This window comes from Callithrix jacchus, chromosome 10, assembly GCF_049354715.1.
Source record: "Callithrix jacchus isolate 240 chromosome 10, calJac240_pri, whole genome shotgun sequence".
NCBI lineage: Eukaryota > Metazoa > Chordata > Mammalia > Primates > Cebidae > Callithrix > Callithrix jacchus.
In genome coordinates, this window is record NC_133511.1 from 85553474 (window position 1) to 85568714 (window position 15241).

General features: G+C 45.2%; 1 protein-coding gene across 12 annotated transcripts in view; it reads left to right on the forward strand.

Moving 5' to 3' along the window:
• The window catches only part of NAV2 (neuron navigator 2), a 768760-nt gene that overhangs the window by 419717 nt on the left and 333802 nt on the right, over nucleotides 1-15241 (forward strand). Inside the window, exon 1 of one of the 12 annotated variants that reach the window (XM_054242160.2) lies at nucleotides 6330-6408. The exons of the other annotated variants lie outside the window; for them this stretch is intronic. Coding sequence (XP_054098135.1) covers nucleotides 6358-6408 — 51 coding nt within the window. The 5' untranslated portion in view covers nucleotides 6330-6357. Of the gene's footprint in view, nucleotides 1-6329; nucleotides 6409-15241 lie in introns of those variants that run through there. 12 annotated transcript variants of the gene reach the window in all.

Sequence of the window (15241 nt, forward strand, 5' to 3'; positions counted from 1 at the left end):
AGAGGACTCAGATTCTTCTGGAAAATTAGGGATGATCTTTAAACCCCCTGTAGTTCTGACACTGAATCTGTTAATTCCATTTAATTATACCAATGATAAGCCAAGTACTATTCTGAATGTACAAAGATGAATAAGATAGAGTACCTGTTCCTAAGCAATTTATAATCAGTTGTAATAATATTAATGGCGATGCTGACACCCATAACAACAAATGAAGTGTATCCGTCCCCTTCTATAAGAGGAGTTGTACTATTATAAAAGCCGTAGGGGAGACAGAAACAAAGTACTAAGAGCATATACATACTTCTGATGAGTGGAAAGGATCTGAGAATTCACCAGCAAAGTTAGTTTTGCTCTGAGTCTTGAAAGATGAGTGTGGAATCAATTGGCAGAGAATGGAAGGAAAGCATTCTATGCTGAGGGAACAGCCTGAGCAAAGAAAGGCATGGAGGTGCTACCATGTATGACCTACTCCAGAAGAGTAGGCAGCCCACAGGGACATTGGGAGGAGTGATAGGAGAGTCGACTCTACCTAGAAATTCTCAACTCCTACCTGACCCCCACCATTAGAAGGAAGAAAGTATCTGAATTGTGGGGGGAGCCAGGAAATGACAAATTAAACCCTGTCAGGGGAAAACACTAAATGCAGTGGCATTTAGTATGTGCATTGGGGAGATGCCTTTACATAATTCTTTATCTCAAGAAAAAAGAAAAGGGGAGAGAGGAGGGAGAGAAATCCTTTGCTAGCCCAGTGCAGCCCTTTCTGGGGGCATATTCATTCGGGGTAGGCTTGTCAGTGTGACATTGTATCTGCCCTCCTGCAAGCCATACATCTTACTTTCAAACCCTCCAACAGCCTGCGACCCCCTGCAGACCCCAGTGTTCCATGGTTGACCTTTTGGTAGCAGGCTTACTCCCCTCCAAGGCTGCTGGAGGGGAGACAGCACCTCTTGTGCTCAGGCCTTCCTTGTCGCTGACTTGTGGACAGCAGTCCTTTCTTCTCTAGGAAGGATTAGCGCTTTTCTTAAATTCAACTCTCAAGTTCTGAAAAGCCTACCAGCTGTGTACTTCCACAAGCCTTTTATTTTAATTTTTATACATCTTGTTCCTTTATATCCAAGGTCTCTGGGTACCCCCAGAGTAGGAAAGAGACGTTAAATCTTTAAGCTACTTGCAAAAATGTCTGCACACAGGTTGTCTTCATTATCCCAGAGATGGCAATTCTGGGGTTTCATTTCCTGCGTGTAATATGACAACTGCAGAGATAGAGGACCAGTCAGGGAAGCCTGAGTTTTACTCCTGTTTGGTGGCTTCCAAATCAGATAAACAGGGCCAATCACTCTCCCTCTCTGAGCCTTTATCTGCAAAATAGGAAAAAGGATCCTTTTCAATACTGCTGTGCTGAGAAAGTGAAAGGTGCCCCGTACTACACTCAATAAATAGCCACTACTATGGCTAGGATTTTCATGTGACATGCAATGCGAAGCTCTTCTGTGATATTTTTATATTCAAGCCCAGCTATTTTAGGCGGGGGTGGGGGGGAATGGGCTCGCTCTGACAAGCTGTCTAGCTCATTCCCTCTCCCCATGGGGTGCCACACTGCTTCTTATCCTTCTTTTGTCATTCTAAGACCATGTAAAAGCTGACATCCCCCCCATCAGCCTTGCCTCATGCGTGGGTGGAGAGGCGTCAGCCCACATCACGCATGGAAGCAGTCTAGAGAGCCTACTTTGTCTGAAGTTCCCCTGTCCGGCCCCCACCATGTCTGAGCTTTTTCCCATTAGTCATCGCTTTGGCTGAAAGAGTGGAAGACCCCTGTTAAACTGAAATACGTTATCTGGGAAACACATTAAGCCATTAACAGCTGGACACAAATTAGTTTATCAGACAGGGGTTGGCCGTGCAGAATTTAGGGGTGAGAAGGAACTTTATAGATCATCAGTTTCTTAGTGAGGAAAAGAAGGTCCACTGATAAGCAGCTCTTGCTCAGGGAAGTACCAGTGGTACCTTTTGGGATGCCAGGCCTCAACCCTGCCTCCTGGCCTGATCTCCCCTCTTCATTCTGCCTTGATGAGCAAGATGGACAGTACAACTTTCATTCAGGAGATTTTTATCATGTGGCTGCCATAGCTGGGCAGGTACTGAAAATTCAGAGAAGCATGGGAGACAGATGTAGGAATGAGCATGGGACAGGCCTCTTGAAGGCAACTATGGGAAATATCTGGAACAGAGGACACTCAGTGAAAGGCAGATCCTGACTCTGAGGGGTCAGCCCCACCAGGGGCTCCACAGTACCAGAATGGTGTGGCTCTACCTCGTGGCTACCATGACAGTTCAAGAACAATCATGCTCAGGGAGATGGGATAAGCAGGCAATGAAGAACTGCCTGCCAGGGTCAACACTGAATTGTGAGGCCCAGAGGATGGGTCAGAAAGCCATGAGCTGAAAAAAGAGGCCAACGGCTGGGAGGAACAGACCACACTTCAGGACAGACCTTCGCAAGCATTGTTCCATGTGGTCAACACAGACTAATGTCTTTCTCCTGCTGCATGTCAAAGGTCTTGGTGGGGGATTATGGAAGTGGGAGGAAGGAGAAGAACGGTGGTGGGGGAGGTTTGGTGGATGAGCAGGTTTTAAGAAGCCACTTCTGTCTCTGCAAGTCTACAGCATCGTAACACCAGTGAACTCACAGCCATTACCCTTTGGAACCACTGGTAGCATCATGCTGGTAATGTCACTTGTCTTTTCCACTCAGCTTTTCTTGCTTGGGTCCTCATTCCCATCCCCTGCATGATTTCAACGGCCATCTAACTGGTCTCCCTCCCTCCAGCCTTTACCTTTTTATAACTATCCTCTTGCTGTTACAAGGTCTTCCAAAAATGGGAATTTGGACAACTCACTCCCTTGATTTATAAGAATTAAGATAGACTCCTTTACAGGGACCTTGCTTGTCCTAGCCTACCAAATAACTCCGTGTGATGTGAGCACACAGAACCTGCCATGAACTTTCTCCCCTCTATACCCTTGCACACACGATTCCACCCTCCCGAGATGCTCCTCTCCTTCTGTCAAACCTGCCAGAAGCAGGTCAGCATCACCTCTGTGAAGTCCTTCCATGACCCCTGGCCTTGTGCATTGTTCTTTTCTTTTTTCTTTTTGCACAGTTTGGGTCTTGATCTGTTGCCCAGGCTATAGTACAATGGAATCATCATAGCTCACTGCAGCCTTGAACTCCTGGGCACAAATGATCCTCCCACCTCAGCCTTCCAAGTAGCTGGGACCAAGGCAGGCACATCACACCTATTTTTTTAAAAATTTTATGTAGAGACAAGGTCTCACTGTGTTGTTCAGTCTGGTCTTGAACCCCTAGACTCAAGCAATCCTTACACCTTGGCTCCCAAAGTGCTAGGATTACAGGTGTGAGCTACTGCACTTAGCCAGCTTTTTTCTTTATGACGCAGGTGTACACTATACAGCCCTCTTTTGTAGCACCTGTTGCATCACATTGCAACTGTTGGTATATGTGGCCATTTTCTTACTAGATTATGTGTGTTCATGATAGGACACACACACGTGCATGCACACACATACACACACACACACACACACACACACACACACACACCAGACAAGGAATTCTCTCTAAATCTCAACACCCTGGACAAAGCTGGGCAAATACATCATGGTAGACACTCAAGGAGTGTTTGCTAAATGAGCTAGAATACCTATGCTCTGAAGTGTGTGAGATCTGAAGGGAAAGGCCACAGGCTTTATTCTCTTTAATTAAAGCTGAGGCAGGTACCTTCTGTATCTCCCTCCACACCTCCTCATCACTCCTTGTACCATGAGTGGTATTTTTTTCACCTTTTTCCAGCAAAGATTGGAAACGAATTGCTCATTCTATGACTTTGTGCAGATGTGTAGTTTCATAAATGTTGCAGCTATCCTGGAAAGCACAATGAATCTAATGATGCTTTCCCAGAAAATGTATAAATCCCCAATCTTGCAGCATTTTCACACAATCAGAAGGATTTTGGATTCTTCATCGCCCACTCAACTCCAAAGAACCCTTGGCTTTAAAAAGCTGTGATAGAGATATCTTATGTTTGGTCTCTTAGCCAATAAGATTTGTTAAGCTTTATTTTTGGAAAAAACGTTATTTTAGGATTTGTTTTCCAAATATATAAATATATTTTAATATGGAATATGCTTTTTCAAATGACACATGCTCTCTCTTTTCTGATGTGTTGTCCTAACCTGTGCCCCTTCCCTTGAGACAGCAAATATTGCTGCCACATTTCATTCTTCAGAAGTACGTGTGGGGATGTACATAGAAGGGCCTCTTGGAGTCATTTCATCTAAGTTAAGGCCTGAGGCAGAATGTGGAATCTGCTGCCTGAGTCTGGCTCAGTCCTAGCGGTAGAGGAAGCTGCATGGACTTACACTAGGACAATCATCAACAGCCTTTCATTTGGGAAACATTTACTGAGCTCCCACTATGGGCCACACCTGTTCCCAGCACTGGGGACCAGTAGGGGAACAAAACAGACAAGGTTGTTGGAATTTGTAGTCTAGTGGGACAAGGCAGAATAAAACAACAATACAGGTTAGCTAAGTTAACTTAGTAAGCAAAACAATAATGACAAGACAACAGTAATGAGTGGAAGAGAGTGTGGGAACAAGGTTTGACATTAGAAGTCTGAAGTCCCCATGCAGAGGTGACATTAGACAGGAGACCATGGGCAAATCTGGGGGAAACAGTGCTCCAGGGAGAGGAATTATCACTGCCAAGGTCCTGAGGAAGGAGTGATTTGGATGTGTTTGAGAAGAAGAAAGTGGGCCACTGTTCTGCAGCATCGACAGCCAGGGACAGAGGGTGGGAGATCAGGTTGCAGGTCATAGAAGAGAGTTGGGATTTTTAAACTCGGAAAGGAAACCTTTCAAGTCCTGGAAGGTTTAGGTAGGGTGACATGTTGATCTAATTGACATGTTTTAAAGATTAGGATGAAAAAGATTAGGACCAATTTTATCACCTTTCCTCATTATGAACAGTTTTGACTACGGAAATAAATATATAATAAGGCAATCCGTGAGTTCTCATTATAGCTCTCTCCCAGTTGGGCAGGGGAGCCAGGATTTCCAACCTAAGATGTCATGGCTGCCCAAATCAGAAACAAGCTCCGAGGTCTGGGTGGCTAGAGCCATCTTGCCTTGGGAGCTGAAGGATTCTTGAGCCTTTTCAGGATGTCCAAAAGTTGGGGACCCCTGGAGGGTCACTGCCATATGAGAGGATGTTGGACCCAGGACAAGGGTTGGGCAGGAAGGTAGGGAGGTCCCCAGTCGTCAAAGGAAGACACAGGGGGCCTGTGGCAGGTGGAGGAGGCAGAAGAGGAAAGAAAGGCCACAGGCTGCCTCCTCTGTTGCTGCCTGACCCCTCCTCCTTTGCGGAGGGCCTTGAATGTCCTTTCTGCAGCAGTGGCCAGACCAGGTGTGTCTGGAAATACCCAAACTCTGCCCTTCAGGTGGCAGGAAATAAATGTTGCTGTGGACGCAGCGTGTGGCTGGGGCAGGGTATGTGTGTGGAGGGGTGTTAAAGTTTTGGGGGTCAGAAATGCACCCATCCTGCAGCCCTAGTTCCAGCTGCTATAGGGGGAGGCGACTCGGACAACTTGAGTTCGGTGCAGAAAGAAAATGCGGATAGAGTTGAGCGGCGCGTGGTGAGGCGCTGGCTAGTGTGTGGGCTAAGAACCAGTGGAGACGCTCCGCTCCGCAGACCCTTCCCACTGCCTCACCCCTACCCCTCTTCTGCCCAAGGCTCTCCCTACTACCCAAGCCCTCCCCGAAATAGTTAAGTATCCTCCTACCAACTCCTACCATCTTTCCCCCTTCGCTCCAACCCGCAGCGGTGGCGAACGGCCCCACTGAAGCGCCGGGGGCCACGCAGGGAGGCCCGCCGGCCAGCGAGGGGGCGGGGAGCTCGCCGGCCTCCGACCCCCCCTTCGCCCCCGGCTGCCGCGGCCCCAGCGGCCTCCGCGCTGCGAGGAGCGGGCGCTTGGACGCTGGGGGAGTTGTTTGATTTGGCGGAGGCGGGGAGGCTGGCGAGGAGCGAGCGAGGGAGGCACGAGAGCCGGGCAGCGCGGGCGCCGGGCGCAAGGGTAGGGTCCCCGCGCGCAGCAGCTGCCCAGAGGCGGGGGCGAGGCGGCTGCGGGCGCCGGGGATGCCCAGAGGGGCCGCGGCCGAGAGGAGACCGGGGACTGGACAGCCCGACCTGCCGGGTGCGCGGGCAGGTGCTTCGGCTCCTTTTTTTTTTCCCCCCTCCTTTTTCCTCTGCCCCTTCCTTCCTCGCCCTGAAGTAAGATGAGCGTGATGCTGTGGCGCTGGGAACAGAATAACACCACCATGAAGCTGGTAAGGGTGGATTGCAGACCGCACCCCCTGGGCGCTGCTCTACTTTTTAATCCCCCCACCCCGCCCCCCATCCCCTTTAGGAACTGGCTCGGGTGGTGGAAAGCCCCTGAAGTGCATTCCGCACTTGGTATCTCCCTTATTGTTTTGAAGCTAGATCTCAGGGAGGTGTATGTTTAAACCACGAAAGTCGATGTGTGTGTATGTCTGTGGTTGTGAGTGATTGAAGTGGGCTGGGACTGGGCTGCATTATCTCTCTGTCCCTTCCACCTACGAATTCCTGGAGCTCTCTTGGTTTGCACACGCTGGGATTGTCTCCTACAAGTAGATCTTCACCCTCACAGCTGGTCCCGAGACAGCGTGGTTTGCCTCCCCCAAGCCCCCATTGTGCCTTGCTACTTTGGGGTGCACACAGCGGTTGATCTCTATTGCGGTTTGGCTTATTTGCGGGGAAAACACGAGCCCCGAGTGAGTATGTACCGCGTCCTCCTTTTCTCCCGCCTCTCACAATGGCTTAGCTCTCTTTCAAGCTTGCAAAGAACCATCCAGGCTGCAGGTACTTTTTCCCTCCTCCGTTTTCAAAAATAACCGCCCATCACTCCCGGGAGAGCTGATGATAGAAGGATTTTCCTCGCTGCCCAAAGAAGCCTGAGTTGTTTCTCCATCTCAATGAGGAAATGTGATCGGAAATCTCTGGGTTTTGCTTTTGTGAATTGTTTTTTTATCGGATAGTTTCAACTGGCGGGGACCATAATTCCCCCATTAAAGTCAGCCAGTGCTATGGCCAAGTCGGTTAACACCCTTGGATGTCAGTTTCCTCCTCAGTAAAATGGGGCAAATTCCCACCTTGTAGAACTAGTGCCAGGGTAAGAAATCGTATTTGTAGATTGCCTGGCATATAATAAGAATTCAATAAGAAATAGGTATTATTAATAAACTGGAATCATAATTACTGGTGTGAGCTCTTTAAAGATGCTACTAAAAAAAATCACAGCAGCTACATTGGATACCAAGATATTAAATCAACTAAAGCTGAGTATTCATATAATGAACTTATTTGTTGGAAAAATGGCACCTTGCTTTTCATACTTCTTGTGTTATGTTTGGCCTGCCTAACTTTAAGCTACTATTTTACAACTTCGTTTAATGTGCTGTAACATTAGCAGACGTTGTGCACCTTTGCTGTACTATACCATGATTCTAGCTCCTTAATCCTTTCCTGGAATCTTTCTCCAACCAGACTGGTGTAGAAGAGGCCAGAGTTTCATGTAATTTCTCTCCAAGCTGTACCTGAGATGCCACTCTAACAGGCAGCATAGGAAAGCTGGGTCCTAATCTGAACTGCATAGGGTCAGGTTGCCAGTCCTAAATGCTTTTTTAAAAAGAAGAAAAAGAATAATTTGCCAGGCAGGGAAAACATGGAGCCTCCCAGGGGATGGCTTCTGGAGCTTGGTGGCAGGTGGCCCTGGTAAGGGCTGAGATGTCTTCTCCATTCCAGTATTGCTGCCCCATTAGTCTGTGGAGGGAGCTTTCCTCAACACCGGTCAGAGGTCAGCCTTTATTGGGTCTGCCTGAATCTTTAGAGCTGTCTCACTTTTCAAATTAACTGTGAGGACCACCAAGGTAGTTATGGTCCACCAAAGTACCCCCTTCCCATGAGGTGGAGGAGGGGCTAGAGGAGCTCAAGCAACTGGGAAACCCCAAGGGAGTAGCAGTTTTTGTCCAGTACACCCCACTGCCCCAGAGCCCATATAGGAAGAGGCATGACTGGATCTTGGCATCTGGATTGTCTCAGATATCCTCAATGATGAGCCTCAGCTTTTCTGTGAATCCTAGGAACCACTTGATACATCATTAGCTGACATATCATTAGTTTGCTTTTTGTTCATTCACATATCAATTAATCAATTTATCAGTTACTTATTGTGTCTTTTGTGCAGAGCACAGCCTTGGTGTCTGTTTGTTGTGAAAGATTTTGCTTGCAGATGATTCTTGGTTTGAATTCTAGCCTTGCTACTTACTAATCCCTGAATCAGTTTTCCTCTTTTGTAAAAGGCTGTTTCACAACTCTCTTTCCCCAGGCTGTGAAAAGATGAAATGAGATAATATAGGAACATGATCCAGGATAGAGTTTGAAGCATATTTGTCTATTTAATGGGAACTATCATTATTTTCTTCAATGGTAAATGAGACATAATCTCTGTCTCCACTCTACGTTGTACTGTTGGGTGAATGATTGGGTCTTCTAACAGGCTCTGGGAAAACAAACCTTTCTTACCTTTGAATCATTAGTGGCCCTCAGCAGGAAGGAGCTCCCTGGGAACATCTTGGCAGTCAATTGTGTGTGAATAACCACCCCAGAATGGGGCCTGGGGCCAGAGGTGGGTGCCTGAACTTTTATCATTGATGCACTTCAATAAAGGTGAAATCAGTTAACCCACAGCTTGAAAATTCATTGTTTTGTTTGAATAGTAGAATTTTGCTTGCAGATGATTTTTGTAGATGGTCTTGCTTCATGTTCTGTTTTAAGACAATTGGATAAAAAATAAGGCCCAAGTAATGAGAGGTCAGACTTGCATCTCTATATGTTATCTCTGCAGGGGAATGGCAGAAATGCACCTGCCCACCTAGGAGAGAAGGCAGTAGCTGGTAGATCCTACATCTGTCCAAATCCCATCTGACTGGGTCACAGGCCTTTGATGAAAGTGAGAGGAGGTGACTGCCCAGGCTCAAAGCACCCATTGGGAGGGGATAAGCTTGGGGCACAGCCACAGAACATTCTGTGGTGGTGCTGACATTCTTTTTTTTTTTTTTTTTTTTTTGAGACGGAGTTTCGCTCTTGTTACCCAGGCTGGAGTGCAATGGCGTGTATCTCGGCTCACCGCAACCTCCATCTCCTGGGTTCAAGCAATTCTCCTGCCTCAGCCTCCCGAGTAGCTGGGACTACAGGCGTGCACCACCATGCCCAGCTAATTTTTGTATTTTTAGTAGAGATGGGGTTTCACCATGTTGACCAGGATGGTCTCAATCTCTTGACCTTGTGATCCACCAGTCTCGGCCTCCCAAAGTGCTGGGATTATAGGTGTGAGCCACCAGGTGCTGACATTCTTAACACCTTCCCTCCCTGCCCCAGTTCCCTTCTTTTAGATTCTTTGGCAGAGCAAGGAGAAACAGTGAGGCCACTTCTGGAGCAGCTGGTATTCTTTGATGAGTGGTAGAGCCCAAGAATGGTGAGAGGAAAGGCTCTGAGAGAGGTGCCCCTGGCAGCCTGTGCTAATGCCCAGAGTGCAGGTTGTCCAGTCAGAGAGACCTGCAGCCAGAGCTCTGGAAAGGAGCTGCTGCCCTGTGATGTGGGCCAGTTGCTTCGCCTCTTTGATCTTTGATTTTCTTGTTGTAAATGGAGACTACAGTGCCTCACAGAATTAGAGTAAAAATTAGGGGAAAAAAATGTATCTGATTTGAGCTCAGCGTTCTGCAATTAGTAAGTGGGCAGTGAATATTGCTCTTATGATGACAGGTGAACCAGTAGTGTGTGCATTTCTCCACACACAGAGAAAAGACCCAGCGGAAACACTCCCAAAAGTTAATAGTGCCAAACTCTTGGGGAAAGCTACCAGGATTTTTTTGTTTTGTCTATACTTTTCCTTATATTCTAAATTTTGTACAATGCTCATATAGTACATTTATCATCAAGGAAATATTTTTTTAAATTACTAAAATCATATTAATAGCTAACATGCATTGAACTTTTACTTTGAGCTTTACATGCAGGATTCGATTTCACCTTTTCTACAACCCTCAGAAATAAAAACTATTATTATCCCCATTCAGATGAGGAAATTAAGGCTCAGAAAGTTAAATGGCTTGCCTAAGAGTCCAGAACTAGTAACTGTAGAAGTGCTGCTTTGTCTGAAGGCAAAGGCTGTGCCTTGAACTGCTTTATCTGACACACTGGATGCCTCCTAGAGCACTGCAGGGCCTGCTGCTGAGGTGAGTCTGCATGAATGTGCTCACTGCTGTTGTTCTCTCTCTGAGTGGCCTCTCTGTTCACTGCAATCTCATCGTAGCCCCTTTGATCAGGGAGATCCTGCGAGGGAGGATAGTGGGAATGGGTTGGGTTATCACCCTTCAGCGTCTTGGAAAACACTTATGGGAGCTCTTCCTCAAAAGCAAGGAGAAAGTGGCTCTGCATGAAGAATAATTGAGAATAATGATGATGAGGGAATGTGCCCCTGACCTCTGACCTTTCCCCAGAGAGGCATTGGTCAAAGACCCCCTGGGCCTGTCTGCGGCTGGGCTAACAAGCAGATTAAAAGAGGTCAGTGGGTTAAAGGGCTCTGTCTGCCTCCCTGTATTGTACTGCTCCCTCCCAAAGGCCAGGATGCCGTGGTCCCTGCAGAGTGCCTAGGCTCCCAGGTGCTCCTTTAGCTTTTTATTTTTAATCCCTAACTTTATGGAGGCTTAATTGCCTAATAAAAATTATATATATTTAAGATCTACAATGTGATGATTGGATATATGCATACATTATGAAATCATTCCCACTATCAAGCTAATTAACACATCATCAGTTCGCTTCAGCTCTTTACATGTACAGACTGATTCTCATCTTAACAGCTTCTGCTTTTCTTCCTGACTTAAGCTCGTTAACATTCACCTGAAGGTACTGCCAGCTTCCTCTAGAAAATATCAGTCCTTTCCACTCTCAGGGACTTCTAGGACTTTCACCTGCTTTCCACTAATTGTAACTGGCATAGATTTGACCATCTCCCAGGCACTGAAATCATGTCCATTTTCTGCTAATTCCCAAAATCTCAAGGGTAAGAAATTCTATTCTTTCCTTGAGAAAGCAGGTTGAAATACACAGGAACATTTCCATATGCATTTCAGCTGTGGGTAATGAGCCATTATGGCCTTCATGTACTTTTCTGAATTGAAACCAAAGCATGTGAGGAAGATTTTGACTTTGGTTAATTATTAGGAAAATAAAGAAGGGAATATTGGGAGGGGAGAAGAGAGAGCCTCTGAGATTAGTAAGTGGCTTCCTCTTAATGACATTTTGAGATAACACATTTTCCTTCATTTTTGTGTTAATAGAAAAGTAGAAATTTATAATTGATCCCTTGGTGACCTGGCAGTCCTTGCACTGCTTATGCAATTGTTTTTGTGTGAAGCCAGCAAAAAATAAATAAATAAATAAATAGTTTTGTTTCTGGCTTCTGTAATATAATGCCAGCCACCCAGAAGGCATGTGGCTAAGCTTTTCTTTCAGGGTTTCTAAGACTTCAGGATCATGCCATCATCTATCCAGCTGCCAGCCAGAGATCTGGCCTGGGTGACCCAGGTGCTATTCCCAAGGGTTGTTCTTTTTGATTCAGATGTTGTTACAGAAATGCTGGCTCTGATATAAGGGAGGTGGAAAAGCAGTGGAAGACCCTGATCTACCACTAAGAATGGGTGACAGAGTGAAGGGTTAGAATGAGTTGACAGATATTGTTTAAACAGAATAACAAGAAGGTATGATGGAGATATTTGGGTGGGTTGGGAGGTGGTAGAGGATTGCCCTTGTGACCAAAAATAGTATGTCTGGTCATAACACTGTTGAGTGGGACAAGGGAAAGCGCCTGCATTATACATTATTTTTGTCATAGTGAGAGATGAGCTGTGTGCTCACTGGGAACATGATAGGATCTGTAGCACAAATGAATCTATAGGAAAGCAAAGTGCCTTAAATGGGATTTACCAGCTCCAGTATGTTTCCTGGTCTTAAGAAGGTGTGTATGTTTGTCGAGGGTCCAGGGGCGAGTCTTGTTTCACAGCTGTAGCTCTGCCTGTTTTTCTGGCATTATTCCCAATGCGAAGTGTCAGGATTCAAGGCTATTGATGACATTGTTTCAACCTTTTGTGGGATCCTGCCTACTGGTGGATGCAGCCCAGCTCCTTTGTGGCATTCAGGACCCTTTAGATGATAGCAGTGTTTTAGGTCTGCTTCTGCAGAGCTTCCACGTAGAAACTGTTCATTCTAACCAGCATGGTTGGCCCGGTGATTTTCTAGTTTCATGCTTCTTCCATCTGTCCATGTATCACCTCATGATTTGAAGCTCAGATTGAGTCTCCTTTCTTTTAAGAAGCCATCCCCAACTTATTAAAAGGGAGGGCTTTTAGGCCTTGACAGGCAGTAGTGTGAACCCTCCTTGGATTCCCTAAGTCTTTGAGCTGCTTGTGGATATGCTACCTTTGCTATCAGACTTTGAACAGTGGCTTCATGCATAGATACTAGGGACAGTCAACCCACATTCCCTTCCAGCTCTGCCAATGGTCTGTGTGACGGGGGGAGAATATTGCTTTATTTCTCTGAGCCTCAGTTTCTTCATCTGTAAAATTATGATGATAATCATTCCAAATTCAAGATTGTTGGGGTTGTTCGATAAGACATATGTATTTAGAGCAACATCCAAGCACATAGTAAGTGCTCAGTAAATGTTAGCCATTGTTATACTGATGATGATGATGATGTTACCCTAATCTATTCAACATGTATTTATGAAACCTCTTCTAGGAACTAGGGAATATATGAATAAACAACAAGAAGAGTTTTGCACCTATATTTTACTGGAAGAACGAGATGATAAGCAAAACATACTACTTTTTATGGTGATTAATTTTTAAGAAAAATATAGCAGGATGAGAAGGGTAGGCAGGATGGTGGAGGTTACCTTTAATGTAGGATGGTCAAGAGGGGCTTTATTGCAAAAGTGACATGAATGTTGTGTAACAATCATCATCATCATTATCATTATTGATACTCCTGAGAGAGGCATTATACCAGGTGAATATTCAGTTTATTATCCAAACCAAGATACTTCTGAGAGTGAAAGGGAGTACTAACGATAATTGCATTCCCTTTAATAATTGATAGTTGAGATAGAGTTGTAAATTGATTCTGTCTTGGGCAGAGTAAGTTGCATTTATAGTTGCACTTGATCACTCCAAGTATAAGAGAGAGTATGGTGTCAGACAGACCTAGATTCAAATCCCAGGTTCCACCGCTATCTATGAGATCTTGGAATATTCATTTGGTTATTGTACCTGTTTGTCCCTCAGTTTCCTCATTTGTTATGCACACCTAATAGGGATTTTGTAAGGATTAAATGAGATAATGAAAGTAAAGCACTCAGTACAGGACCCAACACCTCATAAACAGTCAACAAAAATTCATCATCATCATCATCAGCTCAAGAGTGAGAATCACTCTTTTTCTCATCTCTGTGCCTGGGAAGAGGTTGAGGATATACAGGGTGGATTAATGTTAGGATTGGAAATTTAGCTGAGTAGTGGACGTGGGAGATGAGCTGACTTCATCTGCCAGGTAGTTGCCTCCACTCATTCTTACAGAATGTAAAACTCACACAGTGTTTAAATGTTACCAATCAGGTAGAGGATTTCATGCTATGACAGCCACAGGAAGAGTTTGGAAAGTAGAGTCCAGGACTAAGAATCTTGGAATGTTAATTAGTTCAAGAAGAGGCCCCATGACAAGTGGCCCGAAACAATCTACTTCACAGTAGAGGAAGGAAAGACCCAGGGAGCTGAAATGACTTGCCCAGGGCCTTATGGCCTGCAGCCTATTTCAATGCATCTGTCCTTAACCAACCTGATAACCGGTGAAGCAAAGATTAAAAAGAGTGAGAAAGAGAGAGCACATAGAATTCCACCTGGAAAGGCCATGTTTCTTTGGAAATGGGCCACAGATGACGTAACCCTGCCATATCCCATTACCTGGTACTTGGCTAATCTTTGTACGAAACTTGTTTTGGTGAAACTTGAGCCTGGAGAAGCCAACTAAAGTATATTACTTTCTGGATGTTGAATGCCTCCTAGACTTGGGATAACATTTAATCTAAAGAGTAAGGTGATATTTCCTGAGATAGCCATGAGTTCATGTTTTGAAATTAAATGAGCTGAGTTTATTGCGTCAGTTGGCTTTTTTTTTTTTTTTTTTTTAAACACTAACTGCAGTAGTAAATGTTTTCTCCACAGAATAATGTCTGGCCACTCTATTGGGGAGGAGTGGGAGCTATAGACATGGTAGTTTTCAGTCCTTAGAAGTTGTCTCACTGTCTCTCTTGTTAGATACTATTCCAGATTTAAGTGTATTTTGTCTCAAAGGGGCCCTTATTTGAATAAATGGATTTTCAACCCCAGATAACTTGGGGACAAAAAGGTTTCTTTTACATTGTGTTTCCTGAATACATGCTACATGCTCTCTGCCCTTTCTCCTTCCCAAGATGCTTTAGATGATAGCAGTAAAGTCAGTAAAGGATGACTGCACACCTACCTTAGACCAGTAAGCAGGGAAAAAGTTCTGTTCATAGACCTTCTTAGATAACCAAATTGGTCAAAAAAGAAGAAAAGGTCAAAGTTAGGAATTTGGAGTTTATTGAATTATCTTCTTTACTTAATTCCCAGAAGAATTTTAGATTATAAAAATGTGGAGATTAATGTACAATTGAAATAGACTTCTTCAAAGAGGCAATTAGTGTTTCAAGGCCATCTACATTGCAGTTCCAAGATGTTTCAGCTGCTAAGCCTGTTATGTCTTCGCAGTGGAAGTTGTGGTTAGAGTCCACTATTCCATGCTATCACCTGGCTCTCAGCTTATCTTGACTCTCTGCAGACACCCGCTATAGCATAAGCACTGGGAGGCTAGCACTTGAGTCTCCAGACTCAAGTCGTATCCCCAGAAACAACACAGCTCCTGGCACACACTAAGTGTTCAATTAAGGGAACAATGGTAAAGTTACCATTTCAGTGTTTCAATGTGATGCAAAGTTGA